This window comes from Rhopalosiphum padi, chromosome 2 (assembly GCF_020882245.1).
Source record: "Rhopalosiphum padi isolate XX-2018 chromosome 2, ASM2088224v1, whole genome shotgun sequence".
NCBI lineage: Eukaryota > Metazoa > Arthropoda > Insecta > Hemiptera > Aphididae > Rhopalosiphum > Rhopalosiphum padi.
In genome coordinates this window covers 39,847,290-39,861,385 of record NC_083598.1, presented here as the reverse complement: position 1 = coordinate 39,861,385, position 14,096 = coordinate 39,847,290, and the positions used below count along the sequence as shown (strand labels likewise).

General features: G+C 26.0%; 2 protein-coding genes across 4 annotated transcripts; both read left to right on the top strand.

Moving 5' to 3' along the window:
* The first annotated feature begins 8,308 nt into the window (after positions 1 to 8,308).
* LOC132923029 (uncharacterized) lies at positions 8,309 to 11,604 on the top strand. 3 transcript variants are annotated; one of them, XM_060986821.1, is made up of 11 exons: positions 8,309 to 8,891; positions 9,130 to 9,328; positions 9,429 to 9,569; positions 9,904 to 10,200; positions 10,319 to 10,372; positions 10,450 to 10,515; positions 10,598 to 10,663; positions 10,746 to 10,811; positions 10,897 to 11,138; positions 11,226 to 11,385; positions 11,475 to 11,604. In XM_060986821.1, exons 6-11 carry the CDS (start codon positions 10,467 to 10,469, stop codon positions 11,582 to 11,584), a joined length of 693 nt encoding a protein of 230 aa, XP_060842804.1. In that variant the 5' UTR covers positions 8,309 to 8,891; positions 9,130 to 9,328; positions 9,429 to 9,569; positions 9,904 to 10,200; positions 10,319 to 10,372; positions 10,450 to 10,466; the 3' UTR covers positions 11,585 to 11,604. The 3 variants fall into 3 exon arrangements, with proteins under 3 accessions (XP_060842804.1, XP_060842806.1, XP_060842805.1); XM_060986823.1 differs by lacking the exon at positions 8,309 to 8,891 and having other exon boundaries at positions 8,964 to 9,328; positions 10,319 to 10,515; XM_060986822.1 differs by lacking the exon at positions 8,309 to 8,891 and having other exon boundaries at positions 8,964 to 9,569.
* LOC132918955 (uncharacterized) lies at positions 11,475 to 14,096 on the top strand. Its single transcript, XM_060980312.1, has 2 exons — positions 11,475 to 11,604; positions 12,018 to 14,096. Exon 2 carries the CDS (start codon positions 12,045 to 12,047, stop codon positions 14,094 to 14,096), a length of 2,052 nt encoding a protein of 683 aa, XP_060836295.1. The 5' UTR covers positions 11,475 to 11,604; positions 12,018 to 12,044.

Genomic DNA, 14,096 nt, shown 5'->3' with positions numbered 1-14,096 from the left:
TTAATTTATAATTTCATTATTGTCGATGTTATATTAGGTTATTTATTAGGTAGATTTTAATCGCTTTCAGTGATATAAACATTAATTTTGATGTCCGAAATTTAATTTACCAACCATTACGACGTGGAATCTGCAGCATTTAACTTCGTCCGTTAGTCATAATAAAGACCAAATAATAAAATTGGTTCTAAAAAAAATATCATAACTTATAAAGAATGTTTAGTAATTTTTGTTTGTTAGTGTTTTATTTTAAAATACATGAGTTCATTTTCAATACGCTTAGTGTAACCCTTAAATTTTATATCTTGAAAAATTTAATTGCCTATATTTGTAGTTCCTACTACCCAGTTGTTCATTATCTTAATATGTTCCATGTGAATTTAACTCAACCATATAATTGTACGCACACTTAGCTTTATATATTGCATAAGTAAAATTGGTTACAATTTATTTTTATTTTTTTATGATCGAAAATTATAGTTTATTTTTAATGATTTAAAGTTGAAAACTTTCATTGCTTTTCAGTGAAATGTTTTATTATTTGGTATTTAAATGTATGCGTATGGTATGTAGATAGTCCCATTTCGTAATACCTCCACTCGTACTCGAGGTATTTGACCTACCGATATTATAGAATAATATGATAGGCGGTAGCATATACTACCCACACTACTTTACCATTATAATCGTACTCTCGTGAAAACATTTTAAGTATCTGTCTATATATAATGAGAGTAGGTTTTCAAAATCTACTATCATAATAATGGTTTCAAATACGTTTTATTTTTGTGCAAATCCGATGGTAAAACTTGCTCGCTCGACCCTACATTTCTGTTTGCTCTGCGAATTGAAAATATCCCTAGATAAGCTGCCGTAGTCCTTGAATACTAAGGTATAGATATATAACTAACTAAGTGATTAATGATTACTAATCGCGGCCGCAACTAACAGTTCATATTGTTCACTCTCGAAGTAGATTTACGAATTACGATAAAAGAATAGTACCCATTAATGATGTAGTGGAGAGAGCACACGTGTGGATACACTGCATGTACCCACTTCGTAATATTTTATTTATGCGTATAATTATAACGAAAATCACGATACTCAGGTACGCAGACTATGGACATGACTTATTAACGTTATCTCTTTTCTAAAGACTATGTTGAAAGTGTTAACCTATCATTGTGATGCTGATGACAAGTCAATAAAAGTAAATACTAGTACGATGACTATAAAGACCCAAAATAAAAATAATGGAAAGTATTTTAGTTTACAAATTATATACAATTTGTTAAAAATAAAAATGTTTGTATATAATTTGTGTTCAATTATAAAGTTTTTTTTAGTTTTTTTTAGCATAGATTTTTAACGTTATTTATAGATTACGAGTTGTATTAATATCAATCATTATTTATTAAGTAATATTGTATACGTAGAAAAAAAATGGAAATGTGTCGTTAGTAGACGCGATATAGAGGACAGAGCCTCCCAACATTATTTTCAATCAATGACTTAGACGTGTAACCATACATTTATTAAGACTACACCGTTGTTACCCACTGCAGACAAGCATGTCTATTAAATTGAACTTCAATCTAAGTTTCCAGTCTCCACAAAAAAAAACACATTGTCCCGTTTTTTTTTTCAAAATTTTTATTTTATAATATTTGATTACGAATTCGAAGTTTATTGAAAATTACAATTTTGTAAAAAAAACCCAACGATAGAAGTACACATTTGTATGTACTAAATACTAATATTTTGTTTAAGAATTAAGAAAGATTTTTTTTAATATGTTTATAGAGCTAAGTATACAATTTCTGACTGCAAATATCAAATTCACTAAAAAAAATATTCGATGTTTGTATGGTTTTATCTAAAATACTCTTAAAAAAAGTTGAGGTAGTTTTAATTTCTAATACGTATAGTTAAAAGACACAAGTATAAAATATCTATCATATTTTTCTTTTATCGTTGTTTATTGTTTATACTTTTGTTGATAAAAAGCGTTGGAGTACTAAAAAGATTGCAACGATCTTTCGATGCTTGTATAAATTATAATCTAATGAAAAATCAATTAAATTTCAATACATATCTTCAAAAAATACAAATAATATATGAATACTTGATGTTTATAATTTATTCACATAATATTTTGGCTTTTTGGCTATTATAGATGGTCTACAAAATATTTTTGAACAACTCAATGTAAAATGAAGGTAATTATTATGTATAGTAAAATAAATACAGTATATAAGAAGAAAGAAGAAAAACATATAACATATATACATATATGTATACCGTAATATAATTGGATGGACTATGGATGTATAATTTTCTTGTATTTTTATTTTTTATACGTCTTGGTGTCATTTAAAGTTGTTTAACGGCTTTATTTTATTACCGAGTCTAAAGAATGTAAGTACAATTATTCTAATACTTTTTTTTATTTTGCATCTAATGCGTATAAGTATAAATTATATGTGAATACATATCACTGCGCTCACCTTATTCATAATGGGTATGGTTTAATAAAAAGCTGATATCTTCATGGATTTCGTCTCCACTGGCATGTATTCTGTATATATACGACGTAATTCGATTTATATTAATTTATGTATTCACTTATTTAACTATCTAATAAGATATTGAAATGTATTTCTTTTCTACACTACTTTGTAGAAATGAAGTAATTCGAATACAGTTTATACACTTACGTTAATTTTTACGATTTTTATGCCGTAACTAATATGTATATAGTATGACGAAAATAATATATTTCTTATATAAGTGAGCTTACTTATATTACTTAAGAATTTAACTAAAAATTATCTTAGATTCTAAATAAAATCTATACATTCAAGGCTATCATTCGTTATTTACCAACCGAATGTAATTTAAGTTATTCGATACTAATATAAGTAATATTATGAGATGAATAAAACGTAAATTAATATTGGCTTTTAAAAATGTCTTCATTCGTGGGTATACCATATGTAATTTACAGAAATTAATTGCTAAACAAATGTAATTTAAATGATAACACACTTAATAAAAGGATCGAATCGCATATGAACATAAGTTGTAAATTATAATATTGTTATATTAATACTCTTAAGTATTTGCTTATAATCTAAATAGTAATGTCTGTTGCTGGCTGTTTTGATACATTTTAATTGTACAGAAATTTACGAGGAATAGAATTTTAAAACTAGGTTTGCATATTCATAAGCATGATGTACATTAAATTTGCAAACAATTTTCGAAAATCTTAATTTTTCTAGGATAAGGCCGGAAATACTCATTTTCGCCACTCCGTAAGATTTTGATTTTGTGTTAAAATTTTATATTATTAACTACTACGTAATCACAATTCTATTAATAGTATAATGACGATATGGTAAATAAAACATTAGAATATTCTAATATTACCTCTACCGTCTCTACCCAACTGGACACGCAACTATATAATACTATATGTAATAATTAATACACGTATATATAACAGTTAAATTATTAATGCTGATGGTTATTATACTTTTATTATGTCATTAACGTTTAAAGCTAGTAAGTGATATGGATAGTAATAGTTTAGATAGGGAAATAAAATAAAAAGTTAATTTAATTAATAGAACAATATAGCTAATCCTGCGATTATATCCAGATGCTTGAATAACTCACATATAATAACACATACCAGTACTGTAGCCAGGGGGGGAGCTTCCGGGCTCAACCCTCCCCCCTCGAAATGTCAGACGAAAATAATTTTATTAATTTAATTACCGTTTATGGTGATAAAGCAACGCCGCTCTTATCACACTTACTTGATCTTGATTTGATAATATGTATAATTATATGAATTATATTGTCAGAAATACAGTGTAAACTTAATTTTTTGTCATAATTGGCCATCAAAAATTAAGCTCCTCTCAGCCCGAAAAAAATCCTGACTATGGCACTGACATATACATACTACACAGATATAAGTATGAAAGCAACTACTTGTCTGTACGGTAGAAATATAGCGGATATAGACATATAGTGTATTATACATTTTATACTGGTGTTGATGATATGTATCTTGAAATTTTTACTAAAAAACTAGCTGTTATGTAGATTTCGTCTGGTCCTTATAAAGGATAACTTTAGTGTCATCCCTTCTCTATTACTATCAATAAGTATCGGTTGAACGAAACGTCAGGGGATCATGATGCGCTCGTAAATGTATATATTACAGTTTACCATAGGTATGATCAGTAGAATATATTTACACATGTATGTATACATATGCATTTGTATATTACGTTACCTCACACTCCATAATATGATCAGTTCGTAAACAGTTATCTTGTATTTTTATTTAAATGTAATTTTAAAATATTTTGTATTACCTATATGTAATAACCTTAACTCTATTTTCTTGATAAACATGGTATATTTGAAGAATATAAAGATTAATAGGTATAAAATTTAATCAATAATAATTTGCCAAATTTGACTTTTGATTGGCAAAGTGGTCTATACGTCCACATCTGATGTTCACCAAACATGCAGTTTACATTAGGTAGTTTTTTTTAGTTACATTTTTAACCACCAACAATGACCAATATAACTCTGATGGTAGGTAATTAGGGTATAGTTTATGACTCAATGGCCTAAAATATATAAAAATTATAAAAAAAAGACTGCGGTTAAAAATGTGATCGCCCTAATCATCGAATTTGTTTACAGTTTTAAAGTCATTTAATAATTATAATGATACAGTGCACGCACAAGTTAATAATAATTACTTATATTAATACGCTGTAGCTGATTGAATATTTATTAAGAATAATAAATCATTGTGGATGGTTGTTTACATCCGTCATAGAATAACTAGTTTATAAGACAAGCATATGTTTGGTGAAAAGTCTATTTTTCAATTACCTTTAATGATTTAAGCACGTATATATTATACTTGTAGATATTATAGTGTATATAGTGGATAGTGGATACTATACTATAAAGCTTAACGACGATTTGGCTGCCGAATAATATAAATGTATTATCTCCTGCATTATGTCAACTTGCAGATTACGTAAGCAGAATTAAATATTTAAATAATACAAATGATTTAATTGAAATTTTAATGAAATAGCGAAGTGTTTATGAACTTACAATATTATTTTACTTTAAAATGTTTACGAAAAGTGAACTATATTAAAATTACAATAGGATACTAAATTAAAAATTGACTCGTTATGTATTAGTTTTGTAGTTATACTATGTATACTATTATACTATGTATGGCAGTATGATGTAGGTATATGTGTACTGTATATTATTCATAAAAAAAATGAAGAAACTATTAAAGTAACTTTAAAAAACGACATTAAAAATATAGAGAATTTAAATAAATAAAAATTTTAATTATTTTAATTAAAAACTTTAATAAATTTACTTCTCAAAAGAGTATAATTCACAAAGTAGTTAAATATAATTGATAATTCATCCATTTACATTTTACCAACAATAATTCATCAAATATATTAAAACATGTTATTATTAAAACAAATAAAGTTGATTTTGCTGTTGTTACGATTGTCTATGGTAAAATATTTAAATTATTATAATTAATTGTCCATTAAAAAACAAAAAATCTTTTTGTTTTAATGAAAATTGTATATTATCAAACCATTCAACCCAAAATAATCATTAAATAATATGCCATGCGTACAACAACATATAAGTACATTGCGTTTATATTTAAGTTTGATATTTGATAGTTATAATGTATAAGTACTGGTATATAGGTATAACTTTTATAGATATTTAGTTTGAAATCATGTTTGTGTAATCAAACAAAATATTATATTATATTATTTTTATTCTTAACTCGTAATACAAAAATCAGTTCAAATGCAAGGTCATCGCATTAACCTCTTAAACCCGTTGAATAAATTGCTACTTAATTAAAAAGATAGGAAATACGAGGTACTATTATAATAAATTGTTAGCTGTCAAAAGCAGATATATATATGGTTTATTATAATGATTTATAGTATCTTAATTGAATATTTTATTTTATTTTAAATCACTATCTAGAGCAACCAAAAGGTTTCAAAAATATTATAAATACGATTATCGACGTGACAGGTATAATGAAAATGATGTTATGCCGGACCATAAACGCGCGGGACTTGAGCACGAGTATAAATAATATTAGATTTTCTGCTGAGTTTTCTCTGATAAGTTATATCGGATCTAGTATTTCAGATAATTATTTTTTTATAGATAAATATTCTGGTTTGTGTTATATATTTCATTTGTGTTGCGTTCATCACTCTCTATATTATAATTCACAATTACGGAAAACCACATATAGTATTTGATTTATCGGTTAACACGGGATTTTTAATATCGTAGTCGTTATAACTCTATAACAACAATTATTATTTTAATGTACTCCTATTTTGTGTAAGTGCTGTATAATATGCACCACCGCCGTTAAAACAACACGATACGTGTACTGCGTGCCTTTCACTCGACGTTCTTAAAAGGCATAACGTAGGTTAGTATAACGACTCACGCTCACTTCAAAAAGTGTAATGTTCTCATTAATTCAAGTAGTTATTATATTATAATATATTGAGCATAAATCGAAACGCTACAGCATGTATATTAAAAAATTATTATGTAAATAATAAAAAAATAATAAATAAATTATGTTCATCTACATTTTTGTTCCAAAAGTCGAAACTCGATGGAACATTTTTGTTGTTAAGGTCAAAATAGGATGAAGAAAAAAAGCGGAGGCAATCTTACAGTCAGCCTATAATAATATTTCTAAGTATTTTTAATTTATTATATTTATATTTATTTCGCTATAAGTAATTTATTTTTCTATATTACTAATTTGGTAAGTTTATTGGTTTAATTTTCAATTTTTTGTTTAAAAAAAAAAACAACAAATCAAATACATTTTATTCTAATTATTTAATTTAACATTACTAGTTAGGTTTAGTCATTACTGTTATAAACTTATAGATAAGTTAGCACATGTTCTTATAAGAATTAATATAGTTTCTCGCTCGACTATATTTTTTAAAATTTATAAAAATAAATGTTTTAAAGAACTTTGTATTACTCTTTCAAGTTTTTCTATTAGAATTTGAAGATGATCGATACATTTATCCTACAATAATTAGTCTTAAAGGTACAAAAAATAAAAATTGTAAAAAACACATAATTTTAAAACCAATACATTCACTATTCGTCCAGAATTTGAAATAGTGACGTTGAAATTAAGAAATGCGTTTACTTCAATGAGTTCAATGGTTCATAACGTAATAAAAACTACGATAAGCGATAACGACGTTTACAGTTTTACTATATGAAATGTCAATATCTCAAAAACAAAAAAAAAAACGTATGGTATTCGTTAAGTACAATGTTAACTATACACAATTACGCCACGAACAATGTTACAGGTTTACCTACATGATTATGATTTTTTTAAACTTGTACCTACGGGCTACAGTTATACTTAGTATAGTAATATACAGTACATGAATGCATTTATAATATTTGAAACATATTAAACAGAAAATTATGTTAGCATCGGTAATTCTTAGTAATTATTATGCTGTTTGGCTCATTATAGGAATAATAGTTCCACCCACAAGTACGTAAAATGCGACGTACTTATATGTCTATTATACGTGTAATAAGTATTACATTTTTTTACCATCTATCAGTGACGTAAATTGTTTCCATGGCGTTTCGCCATTTTTCAAAGAAAAGTAAAATTGGTCACACGTTTTGCTTTTTAATTCTCGTAAAAAGTTTTTTTTTAGGAAATACTATTTCTCTTAATTCGTTGAGTTTTCTTCAGAAAAATGGGATTTTATTCAAAATCGCTTCACCACTAGTTCACCCCTGTTATTTTAAATTTTAAAATAGACTTATTTTAATAACAACTTATTAATTATTATCATGTTTGAATAGTTAAAAATGCATAATTGTAAATATCCGTATTTGTAGAAAGTCGCGGCTAAGAACAACTTACTTTTAATACCAATAAAATTAAAATAAAAAAATAACACCGTAAGCTAAGATTCCAATAATTTGTTTTCTTTTCGGTACGATAGTAGACTAGTAATATTATAGTGGCGATAACAATAAATAAACAAAAAATATTCATACAATTCATAAAATACATATATGATACTAATAAAATTAATATTTCCTTTACTGTTCATTGGTTATGATATTATTTCTACTGTGTTTTATTAAACAGAACAAATAAATAAATCAACTTATGTATTCCCTGTGTGCAATTGCGTGACATCAACATCTCTGAGATGTTCAATTTAGATCTCAAATTAGACATCACATTCTGACATCCATTTTTCATCACATAGATTAAACTAATATTAGGTTACCGTACGAACTTCCATAAGTAGGCCCATTTTAATTGACTATGTGAGGTTGTAATATTAACTACTATGCGATGTTTTGAAAAGCTTATCGAATTAACCATACACAATAGAATATTTATTCACCCAATAAGCATCGAGTGTCTTTTGGGACGACACATATAGCTCGCATGGTCATCTCAATGTTGACAACAAATTTATTAATATAATAATAGTAATAATATCAATAATAATATATTATTTCTAAAAATAGAAAAATAACCCAAATATAGTTGATAAAAACTGTAATAATAACGATTATGTGATAAACCAAATTTGTTGGTTATCCTTGTCCATAATTTTCTGTCAGTTGACGGTTGTAAATGTATGCGCGTTCGTGTTGTTTTATTGCTTAATTTTACACTATTTTACTATTTTAGTATATAAACAATTTTAAGAAGAACAAAAAATATGGACGGAACAAAAAAACAGGTAAATAATAATTAAATTATGTTGGTTACAAATAATATATACTTTGCATTCTTTAAATCGCGTTCACTTAGGTGAAATACTGAAACCGTTGTTTTCACAAAGTTGTATATTATATTATGTTGTTATTATGATAAAATGATCTTTGATGTTTACTCTTTGGTTAAATGTGAAATGTCTGTCAGCTAAAAATATCAATAAAAATAATAAATATATAATATATAGCTTTATTATTGTTTAGTGGGTCATTGGATATTTTAAAGAAGAGCATAAATATTCTGTAATTCCAAATGAATGGCTAGTTAATACAGTATTAAACGGTGTCACTAGTTATTTTTGTAAATGGCCCCCACACAGAGTAACGACAATGATGCTAATGAAGGGTGGTAAAACATCCGAAAAATGGAAAAAATACCCAGTTAGAATAATAGGAACATTTGGTAAGTCTTAAATTATTTTATAAAAGTAAAATTTGTAGTATATTATGGGGCTGATTGGTACATATATTTTATTATATCTATATTGTTGTATCCTCTATAGATTCCTATGAAACTGCCGCAGCAAAAGAAATCCAAATATATATGTCTGAATCAGAAAACGATGAAGACATTTTGAGGCGAGGGAAAAGGTTAAAGGTTGATAATAAAAAAAATACTCAATCGTTGGATTTTAATAATGACAGTGAGTGTAATAATTTTATAACTAGTTAAACTATCTAATAAAAATATATCAATTCAACTAAAATAAGAAAAAAATTTTTTCTACATATTATATTTAATACCATAAACCTATTATGTATACAAATATCATTTTTTTTATGGAAATTCTAATTTTTTAAGAATATTTTTTTCAAGTATTAAATCAATTCTTTAAATATTTAAATATTACTTTTCTATGTGAGAATCATAAAAACACATATTTATTTTGTAGTGACAATATAAATATAAAGTTAAAACTTATATACTTATTTTAAACTTGACATTTCGTTTCATATAGTTTTATCATGTGTTTTTAGGTAGCAACTCAAGCCAAGAAGAATTTGTTCCTATGGGTGTTTATAAAAATTCAGTTTCTGTTAATGGTGAAACATCAAATTCTATTATGTCTTGTAGTAATTATAATAACATTATATCGAGTAAGATAATATTTATAGATTTGGTAAATAGTAATTAGTATTAACGGTATAAATACAACATAATTATATGATTTTTCACCTAAAAGTAACTAAAATCAGGATAGCATAAATTTTTGTTTATTTTTATTTTAGCTGATTATAAAGCATTATGTGGTGCTGTTGAATCTTCATTAAATTGTAAGAAAATAAAAATATAAGACATATGTTTATTTATAATTTATTTGTGTGCAAGTAGTATTATAATTTAACTGTTTTAATCAATTATTATTATTATTTTGTGTAACTGTACAACCAGGTACTTCGTTGCTAAGTGAAAATCATTTTGACAATACCACTGCTACCATTCAAGGTTATTTCATGCATATTTTTTAAAATGTATACCTAAAATTCATTTAATCGATAAATCATTTTTTTTTTTTTTGATAGATATAACACCATCTACAATGCAGTTGATTGGTGATAATTTTGAAAATGACACTGCTGCGAGTCAAAGTAATATTATGCATATTTCATAAAATTGCTTTAAATTTGTTTTACCTGATTAATTGTTATTATTATTTATTTATTTTGATAGATATAAGTATATCTACACTGCAGCTGATTGGCGATAATTTTGAAAATGACATTGCTGCGAGTCAAAGTAATATTATGCATATTTCATAAAATTGCTTTAAATTTGTTTTACCTGATTAATTGTTATTATTATTTATTTATTTTGATAGATATAAGTACATCTACACTGCAGCTGATCGGCGATAATTTTGATAATGACACTGCTGCGAGTCAAAGTAATATTATGCATATTTCATAAAATTGCTTTAAATTTATTTTACCTGATTAATTGTTATTATTATTATTTTTTTTTATACATAGATGTATTAATACCTACTACACCCCACTTACCCACTTGTAGTGAATTTTGTAATGCTACAAATATATACCTAAATAGATTAGACAAAAAGTTGGATCTTATTTTAGAACGTTTGAACTATAGTTCAAACAGTGCACGTATTCCAATAGACTCTGATTTTTTGAATAATTTTCCAATGAAAGATATTAATAGTTTAAAAGAAATAGAAGAAAACATTAAGAGTGAAGATTATAAAACTAAAATGGTAAGATAATATACATTTTATATTGAATAGTACCTCCTATCTCTTTGTAAGAAACTGCTAATACCTATGTAATTTATTTTGTTTAAGAAAAATTTGATATCTTCAATTGGCGGTACAAGTATTAAAAATTTTATAAAGAGAGTACTTGGTCGATTATTCAGTAACCAGTTAGCATCGGAATGTTCTTGGTCTGGATTTAAAAATAATTTCAGACTTGATAATCTGGCACTTATAATGCTTGTTAAAGGTAATTTTTTCTTATATGATTTTTAATTTAATTTTGCTTAGTAGGACCTTTTGGTATACATAATTGTAATAACACATACTATTTTTTAGAAATAGCTTATGAACATTTTAAAATGGATGATAGCAGTTTTGAAAATATCATCAAAGATTGGTTTAGACACGGGAGTCAACGTTTAGCCCGTGAAGACAAAAGATTATAAAATACCATAGTATTATCCTTGTATGTATACAAAATATACTATTTCATTATTATTTCATAAAATGTAGACTTTAGAAATGGACAGGAGTGGTAGCAAGATCACCTTCTTGTCTGTTAAGAATTTAGGCTTATTTATGTGTGGTTTATAAACCTTGATGCAGTCGCATGACTTGTAGGGAAAATAATTGGTGTAGCATATTAAAAAAATATATATATCATCTTTTAGAAATTAGAATGCATCTACAACTAGATAATAGTATGAAATAATAATGCTAAATACTTTTACTTAGCTGATAGACAAGCACATTTTAATGGTTAGATTATATTATTATATAAATAGCTGAAGTTAATGTTTTTTAAATGTAGTATATTATTATATTAATGAAACAAGAGAACCTTAAAACTTTATCTGTGTATATTTTTATTAATTTCAGTTTAAAAAAGCAAAACCATTACATTTGATGTCAAGAAGACATTTCAATCGTTACACTACCACTACCAGTATTAATAAAGAAAAAGTTGTTGATAATCAGTCTACAATATTTGCATCTGAATGTTTAGTACCTACAAAAGAATCTGTAGACAGTGAAAATGTACTACCGTCAGATGAACATGTAAATACTATTGAAGGCTTGGGTTTGGTATCAACCGAAATCAATTTTGGTAATAATTTTAACGATGTGAATATTCCTTGTGGTGTTGATAATATTGTAAATCAATTATTTAAAATTAGTAGTACACCATTTGAGAATTGTTCTAGTTTCAATAAAAAATTATGTCAATTGATTATTAAGTATAAAATTTCTCATAACTGTGTCAATGAATTACTTGAAATATTAAGATCTGAAGGGTTAGATGTTCCAAAAGATGTCAGAACATTATTAAAAACCCCTAAGTCCAAATCTCATGAAATTAATCAAATTGCAAATGGGTCATATATACATATTGGAGTAGAGTTTATGATTAAACCAGTTTTACAATTATATTTTGATAGTCTAATACATTTGGATACACTTTTGTTGAGTGTAAATGTTGATGGTTTATCAATTACTAATAGTTCCAAGTCTAGTTTTTGGCCAATTTTGATTTCTTTTATAAACATACCTATATTAGCTAAAATAGTCTTACCAGTAGGAATTTTTCATGGCAAAAGTTCAAAACCTGGCTCAGTATTTTCTTTTTTTAATCCTTTTATATCAGAAATGAAATCACTCTTTTCAAATGGGATCCATATCAATGGGAAAAAGTTTTTGTTTTCTATTGGCCAAATAATATGTGATGCCCCTGCCAAAGCATTTTTATTAAATGTAAAGCAATTCAACGCTTATCATAGTTGTAATTCTTGCATTGAAGAGGGAACTTATATTAATAGGAGAATATGTTTTTTGGGTATAAATGCACCATTAAGAACCAATGAGTCTTTTCGTCTTAAGAGTGATGAACATTATCATAAAGGTCTTTGCCCATTTGAAGAATTACCCATTAACATTACTTCAGTGGTAGTTTTAGAATATATGCATAATGTTTGTTTAGGGATTATGAAAAGGCTTTTACAATTCTGGAAAAATGGTCAAAAGCCTGTTCGATTTTTAAATAAAGATTGTGAACAACAAATTTCAAATGAACTAGTAAATTTACACCCACATTTACCCTCTGAATTTAATCGTTTGACTCGATCGATAGATGAACTTGAATATTGGAAGGCAACTGAGTATCGCACGTTTTTATTATATACTGGTCATATTCTATTAAAAGGTCGGATAAAATCTTCTCTCTATCAACATTTTTTACTTTTACATAGTGCAATTAAAATATTAATCTCTAATGAAACTTGTTTTTCCTTAAATGACCAGGCCAATAATTTATTAAAACAATTTGTTCAAGATTATCCTAATTTATATGGAGAGGAATATGTAACATATAACGTTCATGGATTAATACATATATCTAATTTTGTAAAAATACACGGTCCGCTAGACCAATTTAGTGCATTTAAATTTGAAAATTATTTGCAAATAATTAAAAAAACCATCCACAGTGCAAAATTTCCCCTGCAAGATGTATATAATAGAGTCATTGAGCAAACATTTTATTCAGATGTACATAATATAAAATATCCTATACTTAAAAAAGAAATACCGTATGATTTTTATACACATAAAGATATTACTATAACATTATATGAGAATGTTATACTTAAAAAATTTAAAGTTAGCTCCACTAAACTGCGTGATAAATACTTTTTTTTGTCTAACAAGAATGTTATTGTATCTGTTGAAAAAATTATGCAAAATAGTAATGGAAAAATTCTTCTTGAAGTCAATCAATATGAAAATATTTCTCCTATTTTCACTAGTCCTTTGTCATCAGATGTCATTGGAAATTATTTTGTGAATACGGATGTAAAAAAATTAAATTGCTTAATTGATTTATCAGAATTGAAATATAAATGCTTATTTTTTCATACAGCAAAAAATCAAGCAGTAGCTATTAATTTATTACACACTGAATAA

Coding starts and splice junctions, on each gene's coding strand:
- LOC132923029 (XM_060986821.1), top strand. CDS start 10,467: ATGCAGTTGATTGGTGATAATTTTGAAAATGACACTGCTGCGAGTCAA. Junction 10,516..10,597: donor TGACACTGCTGCGAGTCAAA/GTAATATTATGC, acceptor TTATTTTGATAG/ATATAAGTATATCTACACTG. Junction 10,812..10,896: donor TGACACTGCTGCGAGTCAAA/GTAATATTATGC, acceptor TTTTATACATAG/ATGTATTAATACCTACTACA.
- LOC132918955 (XM_060980312.1), top strand. CDS start 12,045: ATGTCAAGAAGACATTTCAATCGTTACACTACCACTACCAGTATTAAT.